The sequence below is a fragment of the Ranitomeya imitator genome, chromosome 5, assembly GCF_032444005.1.
Source record: "Ranitomeya imitator isolate aRanImi1 chromosome 5, aRanImi1.pri, whole genome shotgun sequence".
NCBI classification, from domain to species: domain Eukaryota; kingdom Metazoa; phylum Chordata; class Amphibia; order Anura; family Dendrobatidae; genus Ranitomeya; species Ranitomeya imitator.
In genome coordinates this window covers 46,040,593-46,064,956 of record NC_091286.1, presented here as the reverse complement: position 1 = coordinate 46,064,956, position 24,364 = coordinate 46,040,593, and the positions used below count along the sequence as shown (strand labels likewise).

General features: G+C 39.9%; 1 protein-coding gene across 2 annotated transcripts in view; it reads left to right on the top strand.

Annotated features, from left to right (window-relative positions):
• The first annotated feature begins 1,415 nt into the window (after positions 1-1,415).
• The window catches only part of EPAS1 (endothelial PAS domain protein 1), a 117,475-nt gene continuing 94,526 nt past the window's right edge, over positions 1,416-24,364 (top strand). Inside the window, exons 1-2 of one of the 2 annotated variants that reach the window (XM_069768629.1) lie at positions 1,416-1,527; positions 2,026-2,151. In XM_069768629.1, the coding sequence (XP_069624730.1) occupies positions 2,126-2,151 (26 nt within the window). In that variant the 5' untranslated portion in view covers positions 1,416-1,527; positions 2,026-2,125. Of the gene's footprint in view, positions 1,528-1,649; positions 2,152-24,364 lie in introns of those variants that run through there. The other variant, XM_069768628.1, reaches the window with a different exon arrangement.

Below are 24,364 nucleotides of genomic sequence, written 5' to 3'. Positions count from 1 at the left end.
GTGAAACACATGGATAAGAAACATACTTAAAAAACATAAAGAGAAAGAAACTTTATTCACCCACATGGAGTGCTGCTGATTTCTGCTTTTTTTTATAGGTGGGCAAAGTCATTAATAGTGATGAGTGAATATACTCGTTACTCGAGATTTCCCGAGGCTCGGGGGTCCTCTGAGTATTTTTTTAGTGCTCGGAGATTTCGTTTTTCTTGCCGCAGCTGAATGATTTACACCTGTTAGCCAGCATAAGTACATGTGGGGGTTGCCTGGTTGCTAGGGAATCCCCACGTGTACTTATACTGGCTAACAGATGTAAATCATTCAGCTGCGGCGCTAAAAACGAAATCTCCGAGCACTAAAAAATACTCGGAGGACCCCCGAGCGTGCTCGAGAAATCTCGAGTAACGAGTATATTCACTCATCACTAGTCATTAAAGGTACCGTTACACTGAACGACTTACCAACGATCACGACCAGCGATACGACCTGGCCGTGATCGTTGGTAAGTCGTTGTGTGGTCGCTGGGGAGCTGTCACACAGCTCTCTCCAGCGACCAACGATCAGAAGAACGACTTCGGCATAGTTGAAACTGTCTTCAACGATGCCGAAGTCCCCGGGTAACCAGGGTAAATATCGGGTCACTAAGTGCAGGGCTGCGCTTAGTAACCCGATATTTACCCTGGTTACCATTGTAAAAGTTAAAAAAAAAAAACAGCACATACTCATATTCCGATGTCTGTCACGGCCCCCCGGCGTCCACTGTCAGCGCCGGCCGGCTGTAAAGCAGAGCACAGCGGTGACGTCACCGCTGTGCTCTGCTTTACGGCCGGCCGGCGCTGACACAATGCAGGGAAGCTGACGCCGGGGGACGTGACAGACATCGGAATGTGAGTATGTACTGTTTTTTTTTTTTTACTTTTACACTGGTAACCAGGGTAAATATCGGGTTACTAAGCGCGGCCCTGCGCTTAGTAACCCGATGTTTACCCTGGTTACCAGTGAACACATCGCTGGATCGGCGTCACACACGCCGATTCAGCGATGACAGCGGGTGATCAGCAACCAAAAAAAGGTCCTGATCATTCCCCAGCAACCAACGATCTCCCAGCAGGGGCCTGATCGTTGGTCGCTGTCACACATAACGATTTAGTTAACGATATCGTTGCTACGTCACAAAAAGCAACGATATCGTTAACGAAATCGTTATGTGTGATGGTACCTTAACTGTCCTCAATGCTAATTGTTTCTTTTTTTTTTTTTAGAAGATAGTTATCTACGTATCTAGTTAGGTAGAAGATTGTTATCTATGCAGAGGTAGAGAGATAATGGACAGGCGCTCTTCGGTTTCGGGTTAACAATGGCCCTGATAGACATTATCATACAGGTAGGGTAGTGCCTGCCTCTCCCATTGTTCAGGTGATTATTTAACACTGCCTGCACCAGCCTGACTGGGGTTAGTATGGCTCTGCAGGGCGCCGTGTGTGCACTGAGCCCTCTCTCCTCCCTGCCCTGCGTCCAGGAATAGATGAAGTAGGTGTACAGGCTTCTTTCGCGTCCGCAGTCAACTTGCTTGACCCTGACGAGCCGTTCTGCCGGGAGAGGGAGGGACGGGGGTGGTGGCTGCAGGCAGGGCGGGCGATCACTGTGAAGTTGCTTCTTCTCCTAGAACAGGGCAAGCTCTGCAGACCCAGAGGGGAGCTCCCAGCCTGCTGCCTTCTCCTCGCAGGACCCACCGAGCATTGGTCTCTTCCTGCTCCCCCCAGTGTGCCCCCTGCCCCCCTGGGCGGCTATACAATCCTCAGCAGTGACCTGAGACTGTATAGCCAGCCCCAGCACTGGGTGACAACTCACAAACTTTGCTCTGTTTTCAGTTTTGTTTTGTTTTTTTTGCTTGTTTATTACATTTTTTATTTGTTTGCTACTTCTTTTTTTTAGCATTTGCATTATTTTTTTTTTATTATTGCATTGTGTTAACCCCTACCTCTCCCTGGACATTCTCATTTCTTCCCCCAACCCCCCTCTTTCCAGATCGCAGGTGCTTTCATTATTCCTTCACCCTAAAAAACCCCCAGAAACTGTCAGGAACTATCGCTAACATCGTGACTATCTGAACAGCTGACAAGTCATCATGACTGCAGAAAAGGAGAAAAAAAGGTAAGAACAAAGTATTTATCTATGTGTCCTTTTTTGTCACATCACTGGGTCTTGTGTTTTTTTGCTGTTTAGGTGACTTTTTACACTTCTTTTTTACCAACGTGGTCATGAATAGTGGTCGCAGTGCCGGTCTTGCATATATGGCGACCGCTGTTATTGTCGTATTATTCTTTCTCCGAATGATCCTTGTTTTTTTTCTGGTTCTGGAATTTCCCATGTGGGTTTAAAACAAAAATACCAGATTTCAAGTGAAAATTATTCCAATCTGAGTCCAATCTTTTCCCGGTGTTATCGGATAAACGTTAATCTGGTGGTGGATCGTGTCTGTCTATAGTTACTGTTATACACATAGTTCATAAATAGGTGCCATAGAGTGACGTAACGCTAAAACAATAACCTATGTAGCAGAGCTGTGCTTGTCATGTTTGAGTAAACTTGCTGAGTTAAGATAACATAGTAGGTTTATCTGCAGTCCTGTGTAAATATCAATCCTGTGTAAAAAAACAAAACAAAAAAAAACCACAACAAACAAAAAAAACTTCTGGTATCACAATGTGCTGCAAAACACAAACTCAGCTCTGTACATTTTGTAAGTGAAAAAGTAGGAAAACGTATGGCAATGAAAAACTTTCTGGGTGATGCTCTGTATGTACTTTATGGGGGCTGGATCTGCTGTATAGCTAATTGCGCTATGTATAGTATAAAACACTTGGATTTATCGGCTGGATAATGTATGACATCATGTACTTTTATATAATGTGCTGCAGGTTCCATAGATGAAAAATCATGCATGATATGTGTAATACACTATGTATACTGTACAGTAGATGCAGTAATGTGATTTGTATAACGCACTATGGCGGCTGCACCATATATATATAGCTATGTAATATACTATATGTAAAGTACTGTGGATAACACATTAAGGCTAGTGCACTATATAGATATATAACACACCATGTTTTATATATAAAGTTCTGTAGCTGACAGCTCATGTGCTACATAGAATGCAGAATGGCTAATTCACTAGATCTGTAACACACTATATGTAATGCTCTGTATAGAAAGTATTGTAGATAACATGGCTAATGTGCCATATATATATATAGCATTATGGCTAGTGAATTATTTAATTATATATAATGCACTATAAAGTACCATAGATAACAGCTAATATCCTATATATAATGCAATATGGCTTGTGCACTGTATATTTACGTATAACACAAATTATATATAGACCACTGTAAAAATATGGATAGTGCATTATACATTCATATGTAGGGCACTGTTTATAAGGTACTGTAAAATAACAGCTAGTGTGCTATATATAAAGTACTATAAATAACAGCTAGTGTGCTATGTATAATGCACTATATATAAGGTACTGTAGATAACAGCTAGTGTGCTATGTATAATGCACTATATATAAAGTACTATAAATAACAGCTAGTGTGCTATGTATAATGCACTATATATAAGGTACTGTAGATAACAGCTAGTGTGCTATGTATAATGCACTATATATAAGGTACTGTAGATAACAGCTAGTGTGCTATGTATAATGCACTATATATAAAGTAATATAGATAACAGCTAGTGTGCTATGTATAATGCACTAAATATAAAGTACTGTAGATAACAGCTAGTGTGCTATGTATAATGCACTATATATAAGGTACTGTAGATAACAGCTAGTGTGCTATGTATAATGCACTATATATAAGGTACTGTAAATAACAGCTAGTGTGCTATCTATAATGCACTATATATAAGGTACTGTAAATAACAGCTAGTGTGCTATGTATAATGCACTATATATAAGGTACTGTAGATAACAGCTAGTGTGCTATGTATAATGCACTATATATAAGGTACTGTAGATAACAGCTAGTGTGCTATGTATAATGCACTATATATAAGGTACTGTAGATAACAGCTAGTGTGCTATGTATAATGCACTATATATAAGGTACTGTAGATAACAGCTAGTGTGCTATGTATAATGCACTATATATAAAGTAATATAGATAACAGCTAGTGTGCTATGTATAATGCACTAAATATAAAGTACTGTAGATAACAGCTAGTGTGCTATGTATAATGCACTATATATAAGGTACTGTAGATAACAGCTAGTGTGCTATGTATAATGCACTATATATAAGGTACTGTAAATAACAGCTAGTGTGCTATGTATAATGCACTATATATAAGGTACTGTAGATAACAGCTAGTGTGCTATGTATAATGCACTATATATAAGGTACTGTAGATAACAGCTAGTGTGCTATGTATAATGCACTATATATAAGGTACTGTAGATAACAGCTAGTGTGCTATGTATAATGCACTATATATAAAGTAATATAGATAACAGCTAGTGTGCTATGTATAATGCACTAAATATAAAGTACTGTAGATAACAGCTAGTGTGCTATGTATAATGCACTATATATAAGGTACTGTAGATAACAGCTAGTGTGCTATGTATAATGCACTATATATAAGGTACTGTAAATAACAGCTAGTGTGCTATGTATAATGCACTATATATAAGGTACTGTAGATAACAGCTAGTGTGCTATGTATAATGCACTATATATAAGGTACTGTAGATAACAACTAGTGTGCTATGTATAATGCACTATATATAAGGTACTGTAGATAACAGCTAGTGTGCTATGTATCATGCACTATATATAAGGTACTGTAGATAACAGCTAGTGTGCTATGTATAATGCACTATATATAAGGTACTGTAAATAACAGCTAGTGTGCTATGTATAATGCACTAAATATAAATTACTGTAGATAACAGCTAGTGTGCTATGTATAATGCACTATATATAAGGTACTGTAAATAACAGCTAGTGTGCTATGTATAATGCACTAAATATAAATTACTGTAGATAACAGCTAGTGTGCTATGTATAATGCACTATATATAAGGTACTGTAGATAACAGCTAGTGTGCTATGTATAATGCACTATATATAAAGTACTGTAGATAACAGTTAGTGTGCTATGTATAATGCACTATATATAAAGTAATGTAGATAACAGCTAGTGTGCTATGTATAATGCACTGTATATAAGTACTGTAGATAACAGCTAGTGTGCTATGTATAATGCACTATATATAAAGTAATGTAGATAACAGCTAGTGTGCTATGTATAATGCACTATATATAAAGTAATGTAGATAACAGCTAGTGTGCTATGTATAATGCACTATATATAAGGTACTGTAGATAACAGCTAGTGTGCTATGTATAATGCCCTATATGTAAGGTACTGTAGATAACAGCTAGTGTGCTATGTATAATGCACTATATATAAGGTACTGTAAATAACAGCTAGTGTGCTATGTATAATGCACTATATATAAAGTAATGTAGATAACAGCTAGTGTGCTATGTATAATGCACTATATATAAGGTACTGTAGATAACAGCTAGTGTGCTATGTATCATGCACTATATATAAGGTACTGTAGATAACAGCTAGTGTGCTATGTATAATGCACTATATATAAAGTAATGTAGATAACAGCTAGTGTGCTATGTATAATGCACTATATATAAAGTAATATAGATAACAGCTAGTGTGCTATGTATAATGCACTAAATATAAAGTACTGTAGATAACAGCTAGTGTGCTATGTATAATGCACTATATATAAAGTAATGTAGATAACAGCTAGTGTGCTATGTATAATGCACTAAATATAAAGTACTGTAGATAACAGCTAGTGTGCTATGTATAATGCACTATATATAAAGTAATGTAGATAACAGCTAGTGTGCTATGTATAATGCACTATATATAAAGTAATGTAGATAACAGCTAGTGTGCTATGTATAATGCACTATATATAAGGTACTGTAAATAACAGCTAGTGTGCTATGTATAATGCACTATATATAAGGTACTGTAGATAACAGCTAGTGTGCTATGTATAATGCACTATATATAAAGTACTGTAAATAACAGCTAGTGTGCTATGTATAATGCACTATATATAAAGTACTGTAGATAACAGCTAGTGTGCTATGTGTAATGCACTATATATAAAGTACTGTAAATAACAGCTAGTGTGCTATGTATAATGCACTATATATAAATTACTGTAGATAACAGCTATTGGGCTATGTATAATGCACTGTATATAAAGTACTGTAAATAACAGCTAGTGTGCTATGTATATTGCACTATATATAAAGTACTGTAGATAACAGCTAGTGTGCTATGTATAATACACTATATATAAATTACTGTAGATAACAGCTAGTGTGCTATGTATAATGCACTATATATAAAGTACTGTAAATAACAGCTAGTGTGCTATGTATAATGCACTATATATAAATTACTGTAGCTAACAGCTATTGGGCTATGTATAATGCACTGTATATAAAGTACTGTAAATAACAGCTAGTGTGCTATGTATAATGCACTATATATAAGGTACTGTAAATAGCAGCTAGTGTGCTATGTATAATGCAGTATGGCTAGTGTACTGTATAATACACTATATATAGAGCACTGTAGAAAACAGGTAATGTACTATTGGTATTGCACTATGGTCTGTGCATTATATATTTCTGTATAATACACTTTATAAAGTACTGCAGATAGCAGGTATTGTGCTGTGTAATGTGCACTATATACTGTATATAAAGTACTGAAGATTACATAGATTACCTAGTGCACTATACATATATAATTCACTATATATATACTAGATTGTGGCCCGATTCTAACGCATCGGGTATTCTAGAATATGCATGTCCCCGTAGTATATGGACAATGACGATTCCAGAATTCGCGGCAGACTGTGCCCGTCGCTGATTGGTCGAGGCAACCTTTATGACATCATCGTCGCCATGGCAACCATTATGACATCATCGTCGCTGTGCCCGTTGCTGATTGGTCGAGGCCTGGCGGCCTCGACCAATCAGAGACGCGGGATGTCTACGTCCTTTATGACATCATCGTCGCTGTGCCCGTCGCTGATTGGTCGAGGCCTGGCGGCCTCGACCAATCAGAGAGGCGGGATTTCCAGGACAGACAGAAAGACAGACAGACGGAAAAACCCTTAGACAATTATATATATACTAGATTGTGGCCCGATTCTAACGCATCGGGTATTCTAGAATATGCATGTCCCCGTAGTATATGGACAATGATGATTCCAGAATTCGCGGCAGATTGTGCCCGTCGCTGATTGGTCGAGGCAACCTTCATGACATCATCGTCGCCATGGCAACCATTATGACATCTATGTCGATACTGTGCCCGTCGCTGAATCAGAAACGTGAGATGTCTACGTCCTTTATGACATCATCGTCGCTGTGCCCGTTGCTGATTGGTCGAGGCCTGGCGGCCTCGACCAATCAGAGACGCGGGATTTCTACGTCGATGCTGTGCCGGTCTCTGATTGGTCGAGGCCTGGCGGCCTCGACCAATCAGAGAGCCGGGATTTCCAGGACAGACAGACAGACAGACAGACGGAAAAACCCTTAGACAATTATATATATAGATATATATATATATATATATATATATATATATATATACTAGATTGTGGCCCGATTCTAACGCATCGGGTATTCTAGAATATGCATGTCCCCGTAGTATATGGACAATGATGATTCCAGAATTCGCGGCACACTGTGCCCGTCGCTGATTGGTCGAGGCAACCTTTTTGACATCATCGTCGCCATGGCAACCATTATGAGATCTACGTCGATACTGTGCCCGTCGCTGAATCAGAAACGTGAGATGTCTACGTCCTTTATGACATCATCGTCGCTGTGCCGGTTGCTGATTGGTCGAGGCCTGGCGGCCTCGACCAATCAGACGCGGGATTTCTACGTCCTTTATGACATCATCGTCGCTGTGCCCGTTGCTGATTGGTCGAGGCCTGGCGGCCTCGACCAATCAGAGAGCCGGGATTTCCAGGACAGACAGACAGACAGACAGACAGACAGACAGACAGACGGAAAAACCCTTAGACAATTATATATATAGATATATATATATACTGTGGATGACTGCTAATGTGCTATGTATGACACTCTATGGTTATAATACACCGTGGCCTATAGTATGTATATAATGCCAAGTATATAATATATTACGGATAGCAAGCTTTACTGTTATTTAACCACTACAGTTACTGCATCATGTGTATAATGTACTGTGCACTATTGGTAATGCACTATGTATAATATATAATGCACTATACAGAAAATAATAATATGTAATTCTCCATGCATAATGTAGAGTCATTATAAACTGTAGCATAACAGCAGAGTTGTGGCACCTGCCTTGTTTGCCGTTTATGCTGATATTTCGCTGCTGGTTTGTTTTGCAAAGTAAACAATTGTGCTTTTATGTCAAAATTTCTAATTTTTTAGACTTTTTTTTTTTCTCCAAAATTGTGTTTTTGATGTGGCAGGATGGACAGGAGTGTAACATTATTCTGTTACATTGTACAGATTGTGATAATTTTGTATTTTTATACCTGATACGTTAACGACGGTGACGTTAATTTAACTCCAGTTACTTTGCTACCAAATTCAGCTTTGCTATTTATGTTCAGTTCATGCTCCGATTCTGAGATGGTTGTTTGGGTAATGGAGAAATGGAGATAAGAATCTGGAGAGAAAAGTTGCTTTTTGTAATAGAAATGACACATAAATGGGTGAGTGTCTGCTCTCTGTTATCAGCAATGTGCTCATAAAGTGCTGGCTTGTAGCTCTGGCTGCACTCGGTTGTTTCTGTCAAGGGTGATAATCATCTGTACGGGGAAAGTTCCTTCTTGATGGGGCTGACAAAAGATATAAATGGTGTATGGATGAGGGCAACTGACCAATACTGTACGTGGGAGACTTTTCTAGAATGAGGGTGAGATGAGTCAAGAGTAAAAAAAAATACCACTTACTCTCATTATAGACTATGCAGGTAGATAGTCATTAAATAGTTTGTTGTCTAAGTGGAACATTCTTTAACTCCCACCTGATACAGAGATACCAGTTACCCCAACCAAGTTGTTTTTGGGTATTATCTATGGTTTCACATAGGACTGTAAATAAAGTTACTAGTTATGTTAGCTTACACATGTGGCAGAGAGTTTATCTTTTTTTGGCTATATTTTGTCATACTATAATGCATTACAGTTACCTTCATGTAAAACCATAATAAAAACGTCATCTACGTAGCTCCGACACTTGTCCTTGATGTTGAATGACAGGACCAATTCATCTCTTCTACATTGGTAAAATTCTACTATGTTTTCTAAGTCAGAGAAAACCATGCAAATGATTAAGCAACAGCACAAAAGAAATTTTTGATGGATTTATCTTTATCTCACATGACATTTTAGCATCTGCTATTTGCAAAATAAAGGCCTTCAAGAAACCTCGTACTTTTCTGGATATCATACTGTAATCTGTAAGATTTTGAATTGTTAAATAGAACTAAAACAAATCCGATCAAGATTTAGTGTTTTCTGGTTTGGCATAGGACTTCCTATATAATTCTATTATGTATCTTTTAAAAAGCGAAACTTTGCTACATCTACGTATTGGTACTGTCACTATAGCTGCAAGTTAGTCTTTTTGGAATCGTTTTCCAAAAAAATCAAACAGCAAAAAAAAAACAGGGCGAACCCCGCACCCCTGTAGTCATAATAAAGGAAACTGACTATTGGGAGTCTTTCCTCTGGGGCGGTTTCTTTCACAGAGACTGAAATCTGCTGCAGGAAGACTTAGCTGAGCAATCCAATAGCCTATTTCCTTCTATTCAGAACTGCCAAGTAAAAGTGCAGCTCTCCCAGCTAAAGCGGCTTTCATGTCATTTGCATTAGCACAGAATAGATGTTCTCTCCTCCCTGATCTGATGGGGGAAGGTCAGACGACTTGTGTGCACTGTTTCATATAACGATATGTTGTTGTTTATAGTAACCCAACATAAACATTTATTAGTTCTGATCAGTTATTCTGTTAAGTCATTAATTAAAGGGGAATATCTCCTCTCTAGTGATCACCAGATTCCCCATTGATCAGTGGAGATTGCTGGAAGAAGCTGCACTTTTTTCCTCTAGTGGCCACTACTGGAAAAATGTGGAATTACATGGCAATCATTCAAGTGAATGGTCCACTCTTTGATATACAGTTGTCCTGAGTCCTTGAGACTATTCCTTCTCAACATAAGAACCTTTTGTTACGGCATCTGAATTTCTCGACAATCAGCTGTGATCACTGAAGAAAGCTGCTTTTTTAATTTGCATTGGCACTGCGGGAGAAATGTGGTATCACATGGCACCCATCTTATTGCATGGTCGAATTATTAATAAATGGTCACCCTGAGTCCTCCACACAAATTTGTCTCTACATTCAGTTCAGGGCATCATTAGATTTTCTGAGGTATAGCAACTGATTCTTGGGGCGATCGGTTGTGATCGCTGGGGAAATTTGCAGGCAGCTGCACTTTTTCAGTACAGTGGCCACTACTGGAGAAATCAGGTATTACATTTTACCTACTCCAGTGAATGGCCAACTATTTATGATAATCATCCTGAGTTCTTCAGAGTGAGAGTTGCTCTTTGCAGCCACTTTCCTTTCTGGCTAAGGCCAGTTGCACATGTCCAATGTTCATGGTCCGAGTATGGTCCTCGATGTCCGGACCAACGATGAACCGATCTCTACAGCCTCAATGGAAAAGATGAGACTGATGAGTTTGGGTCAGGTTCCCCAGGACCGGACCAGTCTGGACATTGCGTTTTGTACTCATACTGTGAATATGGGATGTGTGAAGCCGACCTAAAAGTAACATATGGGACTAAGATAAGATTAACAGCCTGACACAGGACTCGATGACCTATAATTAGTAGCGATTTTTTTTATGGGGAGTGATTTGATACCTGACAGCGGTGTTTTATGCTTTTTTTTTAAAATTCTGAACATGAGCATTGCATGTAATTATTGACCTCGTTAAGAGCTTTAAGGGTCGCATGTAAGAGCCAATACATCAAGTTTGTCTCTGCTATTCTGCAGCCTCTATTGGTTCCTAACTTCAGTGTTTTATATATCGAATCTCCTGGTAGGCATCAATTTATAGTTTTGTTTGGCCATGTATTACATAAGTAGGATAACAGCTGATGTGATGTCCTGTCTTATGTCATATATATACTTTAACTATAATATGCACTATAATGGTATTATAACACTACAACTACACTATACTGTGGAGTATAGCGGTGTGACTATACTATGCTTTGTACAGTAACGGTATAACTACACTATGCTATGGAGTATAGCGGTATGACTATACTATGCTTTGTACAGTAATGGTATAACTACACTCTGCTATGGAGTATAACAGTATGACTATACTATACTTTGTACGGTAATGGTATAACTACACTATACTGTGGAGTATAGCGGTATGACTATACTTTACTTTGTACAGTAATGGTATAACTACACTATACTATGGAGTATAGTGGTATGACTATACTATGCTTTGTACAGTAACGGTATAACTACACTATACTGTGGAGTATAGCGGTATGACTATACTATGCTTTGTACAGTAACGGTATAACTACACTATACTATGGAGTATAGCGGTATGACTATACTATACTTTGTACGGTAATGGTATAACTACACTATACTGTGGAGTATAGCGGTATGACTATACTATACTTTGTACGGTAATGGTATAACTACACTATGCTATGGAGTATAGCGGTATGACTATACTATGCTTTGTACAGTAATGGTATAACTACACTCTGCTATGGAGTATAACAGTATGACTATACTATACTTTGTACGGTAATGGTATAACTACACTATACTGTGGAGTATAGCGGTATGACTATACTTTACTTTGTACAGTAATGGTATAACTACACTATACTATGGAGTATAGTGGTATGACTATACTATGCTTTGTACAGTAATGGTATAACTACACTCTGCTATGGAGTATAACAGTATGACTATACTATACTTTGTACGGTAATGGTATAACTACACTATACTGTGGAGTATAGCGGTATGACTATACTTTACTTTGTACAGTAATGGTATAACTACACTATACTATGGAGTATAGTGGTATGACTATACTATGCTTTGTACAGTAACGGTATAACTACACTCTGCTATGGAGTATAACAGTATGACTATACTATACTTTGTACGGTAATGGTATAACTACACTATACTGTGGAGTATAGCGGTATGACTATACTTTACTTTGTACAGTAATGGTATAACTACACTATACTATGGAGTATAGTGGTATGACTATACTATGCTTTGTACAGTAACGGTATAACTACACTATACTGTGGAGTATAGCGGTATGACTATACTATGCTTTGTACAGTAACGGTATAACTACACTATACTATGGAGTATAGCGGTATGACTATACTATACTTTGTACGGTAATGGTATAACTACACTATACTGTGGAGTATAGCGGTATGACTATACTATACTTTGTACGGTAATGGTATAACTACACTATGCTATGGAGTATAGCGGTATGACTATACTATGTTTTGTACAGTAATGGTATAACTACACTATACTATGGAGTATAGCGGTATGACTATACTATGCTTTGTACAGTAACAGTATAACTACACTATACTGTGGAGTATAACGGTATGACTATACTATGCTTTGTACAGTAACGGTATAACTACACTATACTGTGGAGTATAACGGTACGACTATACTATGCTTTGTACAGTAACGGTATAACTACACTATACTATGGAGTATAGCGGTATGACTATACTATGCTTTGTACAGTAACGGTATAACTACACTATACTGTGGAGTATAACGGTATGACTATACTATGCTTTGTACAGTAACGGTATAACTACACTATACTGTGGAGTATAGCGGTATGACTATACTATGCTTTGTACAGTAATGGTATAACTACACTATACTGTGGAGTATAACGGTATGACTATACTATGCTTTGTACAGTAACGGTATAACTACACTCTGCTATGGAGTATAGCGGTATGACTATACTATGCTTTGTACAGTAATGGTATAACTACACTATACTGTGGAGTATAGCGGTATGACTATACTATGCTTTGTACAGTAATGGTATAACTACACTATACTGTGGAGTATAGCGGTGTGACTATACTATGCTTTGTACAGTAGCGGTATAACTACACTATACTATGGAGTATAGCGGTATGACTATACTATGCTTTGTACAGTAACGGCATACCTACACTATATCACTGCATGTACTATTATGGTAAAAGATATTTGCCTCCCTGTTGCAATACTCCAGATAAGATCGTGAATGTGTGATTAAATCACGTCCTTAGGCCGCCGTCACACATGCGAGTTTTACGGACGTAAGAGCGCAGAATCTACGTCCGTAAAACTCGCAAAAAATACGGCACAATTATTCTCTATGCCCCTGCTCCTATTTGCCGTATTTTACTGATCAGTATTATACGGCTTTCTACGGCCGTACAAAATCGCAGCATGCTGCGTTTGTCACCGTACTGCGCAAGAAATACGCCAATGAAAGTCTATGGAAGCGTGAAAAATACGGATTACACACGGACAAGCAGTGTGACTTGCGAGAAATACGCAGCGCTGTTAGAGAGAAAAGCCGGTAATTCAGTGCGGTGTACAGTAAAATCACACTGACAGCTTACAGTCCAATAGATATAATAAATGTGTACACATAGAATAGGTATATATATATATATGTCAGTGAGACACATATATGTATATATATTAATATTTATTCCAGCGCTATACAGCTTGAAAGCCGGTAATTCAATTACCGGCTTTTTCCTTCTCCTTCATAAAACCCGACATGATTTGAGACATGGTTTACATACAGTAAACCATGTCTTCTCTCCATTTTTTTTGCAGATTCCACACTACTAATGTCAGTAGTGTGTATCTGCAAAATTTGGCCGTTCTAGCTCTTAAAATAAAGGGTTAACTGGCGGAAAAAATTGGCGTGGGCTCCCGCGCAATTTTCTCCGCCAGAGTAGTAAAGCCAGTGACTGAGGGCAGATATTAATAGCCTGGAGAGGGTCCACGGTTATTGGCCCCCCCCTGGCTAAAAATATCTGCCCCCAGCCACCCCAGAACAGGCACATCTGGAAGATGCGCCTATTCTGGCACTTGGCCACTCTCTTCCCATTCCCGTGTAGCGGTGGGATATGGGGTAATGAAGGGTTAATGCCACCTTGCTATTGTAAGGTGACATTAAGCCTAATTAATAATGGAGAGGCGTCAATTATGACACCTATCCATTATTAATCCAATTGTAGTGAAGGGTTAAATAAAACACAAACACATTCTTTAAAATTATTTTAATGAAATAAAAACAATGGTTGTTGTAGTATTTTATTCAACGCCCAATCCAGTCACTGAAGACCCTCGTTCTGTGAGTAAAGAAACATAATAAACCAACAATATACTTACCCTCCGCAGATCTGTAACGTCCAACGATGTAAATCCTTCTGAAGGGGTTAAAACATTTTGCAGCAAGGAGCTGTGCTAATGCAGGCTGCTCCTCGCTGCAAAACCCCAGGGAATGAGGCTAAAAATAGATCAATGATCTATATTTAGCATCATTTGCGGTGAGGCGCCCTCTGCTGGCTGTTCATAGATCGTGGGAAATTACCTAGAAAGCCAGGGAGCCAGGGAGCTTTCTAGGTAATTTCCCACGATCTATGAACAGCCAGCAGAGGGCGCCTCACCGCAAATGATGCTAAATATAGATCATTGATCTATTTTTAGCCTCATTCCCTGGGGTTTTGCAGCGAGGAGCAGCCTGCATTAGCACAGCTCCTTGCTGCAAAATGTTTTAACCCCTTCAGAAGGATTTACATCGTTGGACGTTACAGATCTGCGGAGGGTAAGTATATTGTTGGTTTATTATGTTTCTTTACTCACAGAACGAGGGTCTTCAGTGACTGGATTGGGCGTTGAATAAAATACTACAACAACCATTGTTTTTATTTCATTAAAATAATTTTAAAGAATGTGTTTGTGTTTTATTTAACCCTTCACTACAATTGGATTAATAATGGATAGGTGTCATAATTGACGCCTCTCCATTATTAATTAGGCTTAATGTCACCTTACAATAGCAAGGTGGCATTAACCCTTCATTACCCCATATCCCACCGCTACACGGGAATGGGAAGAGAGTGGCCAAGTGCCAGAATAGGCGCATCTTCCAGATGTGCCTGTTCTGGGGTGGCTGGGGGCAGATATTTTTAGCCAGGGGGGGGCCAATAACCGTGGACCCTCTCCAGGCTATTAATATCTGCCCTCAGTCACTGGCTTTACTACTCTGGCGGAGAAAATTGCGCGGGAGCCCACGCCAATTTTTTCCGCCAGTTAACCCTTTATTTTAAGAGCTAGAACGGCCAAATTTTGCAGATACACACTACTGACATTAGTAGTGTGGAATCTGCAAAAAAAATGGAGAGAAGACATGGTTTACTGTATGTAAACCATGTCTCAAATCATGTCGGGTTTTATGAAGGAGAAAGAAAAAGCCGGTAATTGAATTACCGGCTTTCAAGCTGTATAGCGCTGGAATAAGTATTAATATATATACATATATGTGTCTACTGACATATATATATATATATATATATATTCTTTTCTTTTTGGGACACATGGATCACTTCTATAGCGGTATGTTGGTTTTGCAAGCCTGCGAGAAAACCACGCAGTACGGATGCCATACGGATTACATACGGAGGATGCCATGCGCAAAAAACGCTGACACAGCCTGCCTACGGAGGAGCAACGGACCATTTTTTGGGGGACTTTTCAGCGTATTACGGCCGTAATATACGGACCGTATTGTTTTACGCTGTGTGTGACGCCGGCCTTATACATACTTGGCCAGCAGTGATGGGACACTTCCAGCTGAACTAGATCCCAATAGAAGTTATTAATTCTGGAGTCTCCAGTAACATAAATAAAATGGAATATGGATGTAAATAGGAAATCTAATTCTGAAACAATGTTAATAGATAGTCATTAATATTAATTAGATGAAGCAGAGCTAAATTTGTCATACCAATTTTCTTATATTGCATTGTTTGTTTGTGATAACCTGATAGTTGTGATAAACTTGGCTCTGCTACATCTCATAATCTTAGCTCAATGGAAAGGATTCTTTTTCCAGGTATCATCAAGACACTAGCCCTGTATTTTGCCACACCAGAACATTTCCAAATAATATGGAATATATCTGTCTGTCCAGAGGGCACCATGCCACTCTGTGTCTGTTAGACTCCAAGTATAGTCCGATGGGCCCGGTGCAAAATTTGGACCTTCCCCCCTACCTGCATGTTGGTCAGATGTATGGGCTCTTTTAGCGTTCAAAATCCTATAAGAAAACATCCCCCATTCTGTGCCCTTTCCTGGTATAAATGTCTCCCATCCTGGGCCCCATCCTGGTATATATGATCTACATCCTGGGCCTCTTCTTGGATTATGTTACCCCGATCCTGGTGTATACTATATGACCCCCATTCTGATATACGTGGCCCCCATCCTGGCATACATGTCCCCTTTTCTGGTATATATCTCTCTGTGATGACACAGCATTTTATCTTAATTAAGCAGACGTCTATTTTCAGTAAGTCAGGAGTCATTGAGCATTATCTATATGGTGACTTTTGAATTTATGTGTTTCTTTCTGGTTGGTCAAGAAATCACAGACTTTTGTTCGAATAAGCCTTTAATATTGACTTGTAAGTTGACATTTGATGTAACATATTGTGCTGTTATCCTGGATGACTAGAGACGCAGGGTAATTGAACAATGATGTTTGCTGATATGTTGATGACACATTGTCCAGGCCTGCTAGCTTGTTGAATTGAAAAACAGAAGAGGAAAAACTAAGTAAATAGATTAAATAATCAAATAATGCAAGTTGATCTTATCATCATTCTTCCCCTTCACCTATGGATGCTGATATGAAGGACAGTTGTTAACTAAATATATGCGCCTCTGTAACAGAGACCTCCAGATACCTCCATATACAGAAATACGTTCAGGCATCCAAAGAACCAGAGACTCTCTACAGGACAGCAGCCAAGACATCATGGCTCCATCATGAGGGACACAGATTTGTCATTCAACACGATGCCAGCTTAGGGGACCACAGCCATGGCTGAAAGAATACAGATCTGCTCCATTGACCATTGCTGAACCATGGATATGTTTGGAGGAGTCAGGATTTGGACTCACCGATCACCTGAGCCCCAAGGATACGTTTATGAAAGCCAGGATTAGGACTCACCGATCACCTGGCTCCGTGGAGATGTTTGGAGAAGCCAGGTTGTGACTCTGCGGTCAGCTGGCCTTGTACCTCAATGGACTGTTATTTTCCTAAGCTGGTCCTTACCGCCTCTCTGTGTGTGCCAAAGGTGGAGTAGTCGGCCCTGGAAGCTATGAAGTCACAGCTGTTCCTATCATGGCGAGTCAGCTGAAGGTTGAGACTCTGCAATTTGCACCATTTTGCATATTTATGCTGGGACTGTTCTACGTGTTATATGCCTGTTTTGCGGTTCAGTAAAGTATTACCACACTGTTTTACCCTCACCCTTTGTTGTCTGAGTAGTGTTATGCCCATGGTAAAGGGAGAGAGGGCGTTTAATGGGCTGATCCCTGGTCCAATGCGGTTTTGGCTATTGAAGCAGGGTGCCATCTGACACCCCTGTGTCTCCAAAGTCTCCCATCCTGGGCCCCTTTCTGATATATATGTCCCTGTTCTGCCTCTACATAAAAGCCGGCACACTGACATCTGGAGCTGGACGGGTTCTTTTCTGCAATACATCTTAGTTAGATGTGCGTGCTCAGACATATATCCAGATGAAGAAGGTGCTGGTATCGATGGACTCCCTTCCAGAACGGTTGTGGTCGCACCCTCTGCAATCGTGACGTCTGTAGGGAAGATAGCAGTGGCATATGCAGGCCAATGAGCATCATTTACTGGGTATTTAGGATTGATAGGAAAGATTTCCCCTCAGGCCTTCAGGAAGAACAATATTTGCCTTCGAAACTCGTCGCCATGTTGTTCCCTGTCTCCCACAATGTGCCATGGAATTTTTGGAATTTTATAGCATCTTTAATAAAGGATTTTCATATTTTTATGGATTGTTGCCAGAAGCTGGAATTTTCTCTACTTGTCTCTGTACTTCACATTTTGGTCAGAACATCATTCCGTGCAGACATAACGCAGGATGTCGTGAGCTGGTTCCAGTGTTCCTTTTCAGCTGTACGGCAGCACATTAATCTCCTATGGTTCTATAATATGGAATTTTTCCTGCTGTAATCCTATCTACTAGACGTCTAGCTTCCAATCTGTTGAATTCCAGTTGTTGCAAACTTAGACTATGTTCACACGTTGTGTTTTTTTTTTACATTTTTTATGCAAATTTTCAGCTGCGTTTTACAGTACCAGCAAAGTGTGTGAGAAATTTCATGCACACTGCTTGTTCTTTTTGTCCTCAGTATTTTGTGCAAAAGCTTGTTTTTTGCCAAATGCAGCATGTCACTTCTTTCAGCATTTTTCACCCATTGAAAGTAATGGGTAGTGCATAAACACTAAAAAAAAGCTAGAAAAAAAAAAACAGGCAACAGGTTTTGCTTCGTTTTTTGGTGCCAAAACCTGATGGAAGTAGAATAGGACTTTTTTCATGCACTAAACTTTATCAGCATGCACATGAGACAAATGTACCCTGAGAAAAGCGCAGGAAAAAATGCACCAAAAACGCAGCAAAAAAAAAAACGCACAAGAAACGCTGAAAAAACCCAAAACGCACCAAAAATGCTTTTTTGCAAGTTTTTTTTTTTTACTGCCAAGAGAGCATTTTTTGCCTGGGAAAAAAGAAACGCATAAGAAACTCAACGTTTGAACATGGCCTTAAACTCTCAAAATATTGAAAGTTTTAGTTATGCAACAGATTAGAGACCCCAAACCGTAAAATAGATTTATAGCCGTCGATCGTTTTCAATTGAATACGTTTTTATTGGAGGTTTTATAGCTTTAACAACTTATAATTAACAGGAGATGAGGAAAGGGGGAAAGGATAGACGCCGGCAGCTGTGATCCCCAGTATTAGGGCAGGTTCACATTGCGTTCAGTGTCTATGTTAAACGGACTACGTTACACCGCGGCATAACGCGGTGTAACGTAGTCCGTTAACGGCGCCATTGAATGCAATGTCGGACGCATCGCTAGCGCACGTCCACAATGGGCATGCGCTAGCGATGTGCCGTCATTGAGTAACGTACCCGAGACGCGGGCTGCAGCGTTTCCGGGTCCGTCACTGCTAGCGCAGATGGAGCTAGCAGATGCTCCATCTGCGCTAGCGCTGTGCAAAGTCGGCACTTGCGTCAGCGCAGTCCGTTTAACGTATGCGTTGAACGGACTGCACTAAGGCAATGTGAACCTATAAAATACTCCATGGTTTGATGAAGCTGTTTCCAGCCAGTCTGTACTACCTATGTGTGGGCAAACTTATTATATTAGACATCCCACCGTTGTATTTGTACTTTGATAACTACTATTTGTATTGTCATTTTTATTTTTGGGTTGTGGCCGCCCAGTCGAGACCGCATTTCAGTTTTGTTATTCCTCTCTACAGACGGCTCGCCACATCGCTCATGGTATAAGTCTCTATACCAGATACATGAATTAGTGGCAAACAGGATTTATACTTTTCTTGAGAGGAGTGGAAACTATCACAGTCACCGATTGGTATGTCAGATGTCTTCAAGCCTCAGTAGTAGACACAGGGCCGCCATTACTCTTCATATGACCCAGCCGGTTGTCTAAGGTGGGAAAACCGGCATCATAAAGATTAACAGCCTCCAATTCACAGCCTACAAAACAAGTCTGCGTAGTATGGAGGAGCAGACTCCGGTGGAGCAGATTGAACTTCAGTCAGTGCATCATGTATCAACCAGAGAGAAGGTTCCTCAACTCCCAGAATATGGCATGGGGGCCGCAATAGCCGACTGATTAGACGGGATTTCTGTATGAAAAATTTGGTGTTTAGAATAAAAGGAAATGTTCCTGGAAAAAATCTTGTCTTAGAAACTCTAGCTGCTGATTGTGCTGATGGCAAAAACTACAGCGGCTTCCTTCTCATATAAAGCACGAAGTTTATGGTTTTACAGTGGACAGATCCCTTTTTAAAACGTGTGTCTTATGACTTGGAAGATTATGGTCTATGTGTGAGGGGTGAAGAAGCTATGTAAAAAGGGATAAAACTATTGTATACATGACTGTATATATGTCTGACCAACCTTGTATCTATAGATCTCATATCAATCCATCTATTATCTCTCTATTTATCCATCTATCTATCTATCTATCATCTATCTATTTATCCATCTATCCATCTGATAAACTGTATGTCTCATATCTGTCGATCCACCCATCCATCCACTTATCTATATATCTCTGTCTTCTCTATCTACCATGTTTCATTTCATTTTGTTTTATTTTATATGATTTTTATTCTAATTGTGTTTTTATTATTACTATACTATTTCTCTGTTGTAAGAAAAAAAAATAGTTTGGAGCTGCTAAGCAAACATGAAAGCGCTTTGTGTCAGTCTTGCTGATCCTTTAATCTCAGGCGTCATGTTCTGTGGGTCCGTTCTGTGACTAGAGACCGGACATCTGTTCGACATCTCTTGTCATTTTGTAAAAAATCCATAAATAAGGCGACGATGTCTCCTGCACGGGGAACCCAGGTCTCATTGGGGGCAGATCCCAGCGTCCCTTCATCGCTGTGAAACCTGTTAGCCCAGGAATGCCTGGTATTATACCTCTGCTGCAAGACCTGAATAATAGCATGTGGGTTTGCCCATTGCTACCTATTTAGAAGATTGCCTATGTGAAACTTTGTGCCATGGTGGGTAGCAAGTCCATTGGTGAATGTCTACCCTAATTTGCCTTGGTCTCTGCTAGAGCGGGGCATAACTATAATAGGTGGAGGGGTTGCAGGTGAACCCAAGCCTTGGAAACTAGGGGGCCCCTTTGGCCCATATGAGAAGACCATTAGTATTGCAATAATTCGGAGCCCCCTTGGAGCTCTTGCATTGGGGCCTACAAGCTTCAGGTTGCGCCACGTCTGCTAGCATTACTATCTGTACTACATCGTCTGTGTTTTTCACCCAAAATGCTCATGGGTCAAGGAAGACTTGTTCTTGGGTCTCTGATGCAGTTCCTTAAAGAGAACCTGTCACCCCCAAAATCGATGGTGAGGTAAGCTCACCGTCATCAGGGGCTTATCTACAGCATTCTGTAATGCTGTAGATAAGCCCCCGATGTAACCTGAAAGAGGAGAAAAAGAGGTTAGATTATACTCACCCAGGGGCGGTCCCGCTGCGGTCTGGTCAAATGGGTGTCTCAGGTCCGCTCCGGCGCCTCCCATCTTCATTCCATGACGTCCTCTTCTGGTCTTCATGCCGCAGCTCCAGCGCAGGTGTACTTTATCTGCCCTGTTGAGGGCAGAGCAAAGTACTGCAGTGCGCAGGCGCCGGGCCTCTCTGACCTTTCCGGCGCCTGCGCACTGCAGTACTTTCCTCTGCCCTCAACAGGGCAGACAAAGTGCGCCAGAGCCGTGGCGTGAAGACCAGAAGAGGACGTCATGGAATGAAGATGGGAGGCGCCGGACTGGACCTGAGACACCCATTTGACCAGACCGCAGCGGGACCGCCCCTGGGTGAGTATAATCTAACCTCTTTTTCTCCTCTTTCAAGTAACATTGGCGGCTTATCTACAGCATTACAGAATGCTGTAGATAAGCCCCTGATGACGGTGGGCTTAGCTCACCATCGATTTTGGGGGTGATAGGTTCCCTTTAACTTTTTGGTTATGTTATACTGTTTGGATTCAACCAGATTTTCATGTATTCGCTGTTTTCTTTGTGTTTCTGGATTTTTTTTTCATCTTAGGACAAAATGATCTGCCATGATGATGATATTAATAAGAGCTGCTGTCACATTTGAAGCACACCCTAATGGCTTTGCGAGCCTAATTGATGCTGTGCTGCATTGACTTATGACAGGCTACTGCTTAATGTTTAATTTATATTTGCAGTAAAATGAAGGCAAAGTGTTTCCCAGGACACATATTTAATTAAATCTGTTTGATTTTAGAATGATCCTTCAATGAAGTAGTCACTTTGACACAGCACAGGCAACCCTGGCTTGCGCCACTCACATGTGACATAAGGCAGCTGCTGCGGGAGCCGTGATCGCTTGTCCTCTATTGAAAATTAGGTTCATAGGGTTCATAGGGCAAAAAATATCATTTAGAAATAACAAATTGGGAAAAATGTAGTTATGGCTTTGAAGATTATTTTTTTATATGCAGAGGTGTGAGTTAAAGCTCATGGGCCTCAATGCAAAATGAATTATGTCCCTCATAGCAATAGTTTCAACCTCCAAAGACTGGTGTGACTTTAACTTTTGCACCTCTTATAGACGTTCCAAACTTATTACGGAATGACAAGATGGAAACCTCGAACATAGGACTGCTCTCAGCACAAAGAAGACAAAGATATTGACTACTGCCAGGTACGACCGGGATACATTTGTAATGGACCGGAAGTTGTAAAGGACTACAACCTACTTGGATTGATGATAACTCAAGATGCAGTAATGACACCAGAAGTGAATAGGAGAATTGCTATGGGCAACTCAACAATGAAGTCACTGGACAAGGTCTTCAAATCAAATCAAGGAACATTTCCCTGGTGATAGAGACACAGTTCATACATAATCTGGTCTTTTCTGTGGTACCATATGGATTTGAAACCTGGACAATAAAGAAATAAGACAGAAGAAAAATTGACGCCTTTGAAATGTGGTGCTCGAGAAGGATGTTATCAATACCATGGATGGCAAGAAGAACAAGCAAATCAATTTTGGGACAAATCAAGCCAGACATGTCACTCGGAGCAAGGATCACCAAGAAACGACTTGCCTACTTTGGACACACGAAGAGAGCAATCACTGGAAAAGGACATTATGGTCGGAAAACTAGAAGGAACAGGGCAAAGAGGAAGACCATCAACATGGTGGCTTCATACTATCAAGATAATGTTGGGGAAGACCCTGGTGGACCTATCTATGCTGGCACAATATCAATCTTTCTTCAGATCGTTTATCCATCAAGTCACAATGGCTCGACATCGAGATGAATGCCGTTGAATAACATAAATAATAGAAATAGTCCAGTTCACATGTATAGACCATAATGGGATCAGAATGTTTTGGGATTTTTTTTATATAGGTGGTTATCTGGTATTTATTTTTTTTAAGAAATGGAGTAAAAAAAAAAACATTACCTTGGAAGCTTCTTTTGGGAATGTAACAGTTATTTTCCATGGTGGGTATCCCATCCTGATATAATGCCCCCCATCCTGGTAGAATACCCCCCATCCTGTTATAATGATTACGCCACTGTATTTAATGCAGGATTTGTCTAACTCCCGGCTCAGCCAGCAGTCATGTAATTTTATTTCATTATACCAGTCTATTACATGACACAGCGAACGTGCTCAACCCCCTCCATAGAAGCCGATCAGACTGTTTGTCTGACAAGAAGCAAAGTTGCTTTAGTGGAATATTTCGGTCTGAACTTCAGTCAAAGAGGTGCCCCAGTCTTGACCCTCCCTGCTCATATGAATGTGTTAAGTCAGCATTACCATTAACTAAACGGTTTTTGGAATCCCCTCAGTCATGGCTAGAAACAGTTGTGTGTTTCATTTGCATGTGTAACTTTTGGGATTAAAAACCTGCCGAGTTAATGCACTGTGTCAAATGCAAGGCATCAAGCTCTGCATGCAAACGTTTATTGCCCATCCGGGTTTGGCTGAATGGTCAGTTCTAAATATGAGAATTTGGGGCTAATTATATCATATTGTCAAGATATAAATTGCAAGTTAGATTTGATAAAATTTATTTTTTTATAATACTTTGCAGCCTCGAGCAATTATATTTTTGCAAATTTTGTTTTGCTAAATATTTGCATTGTGTTGCTCAATACCCCCCTAAAAGGTTAGAATGAAACTTATGTTATTGCAAAGTGAGGTAATTTATGGAAGGCTACAGTATGTATTGCACAG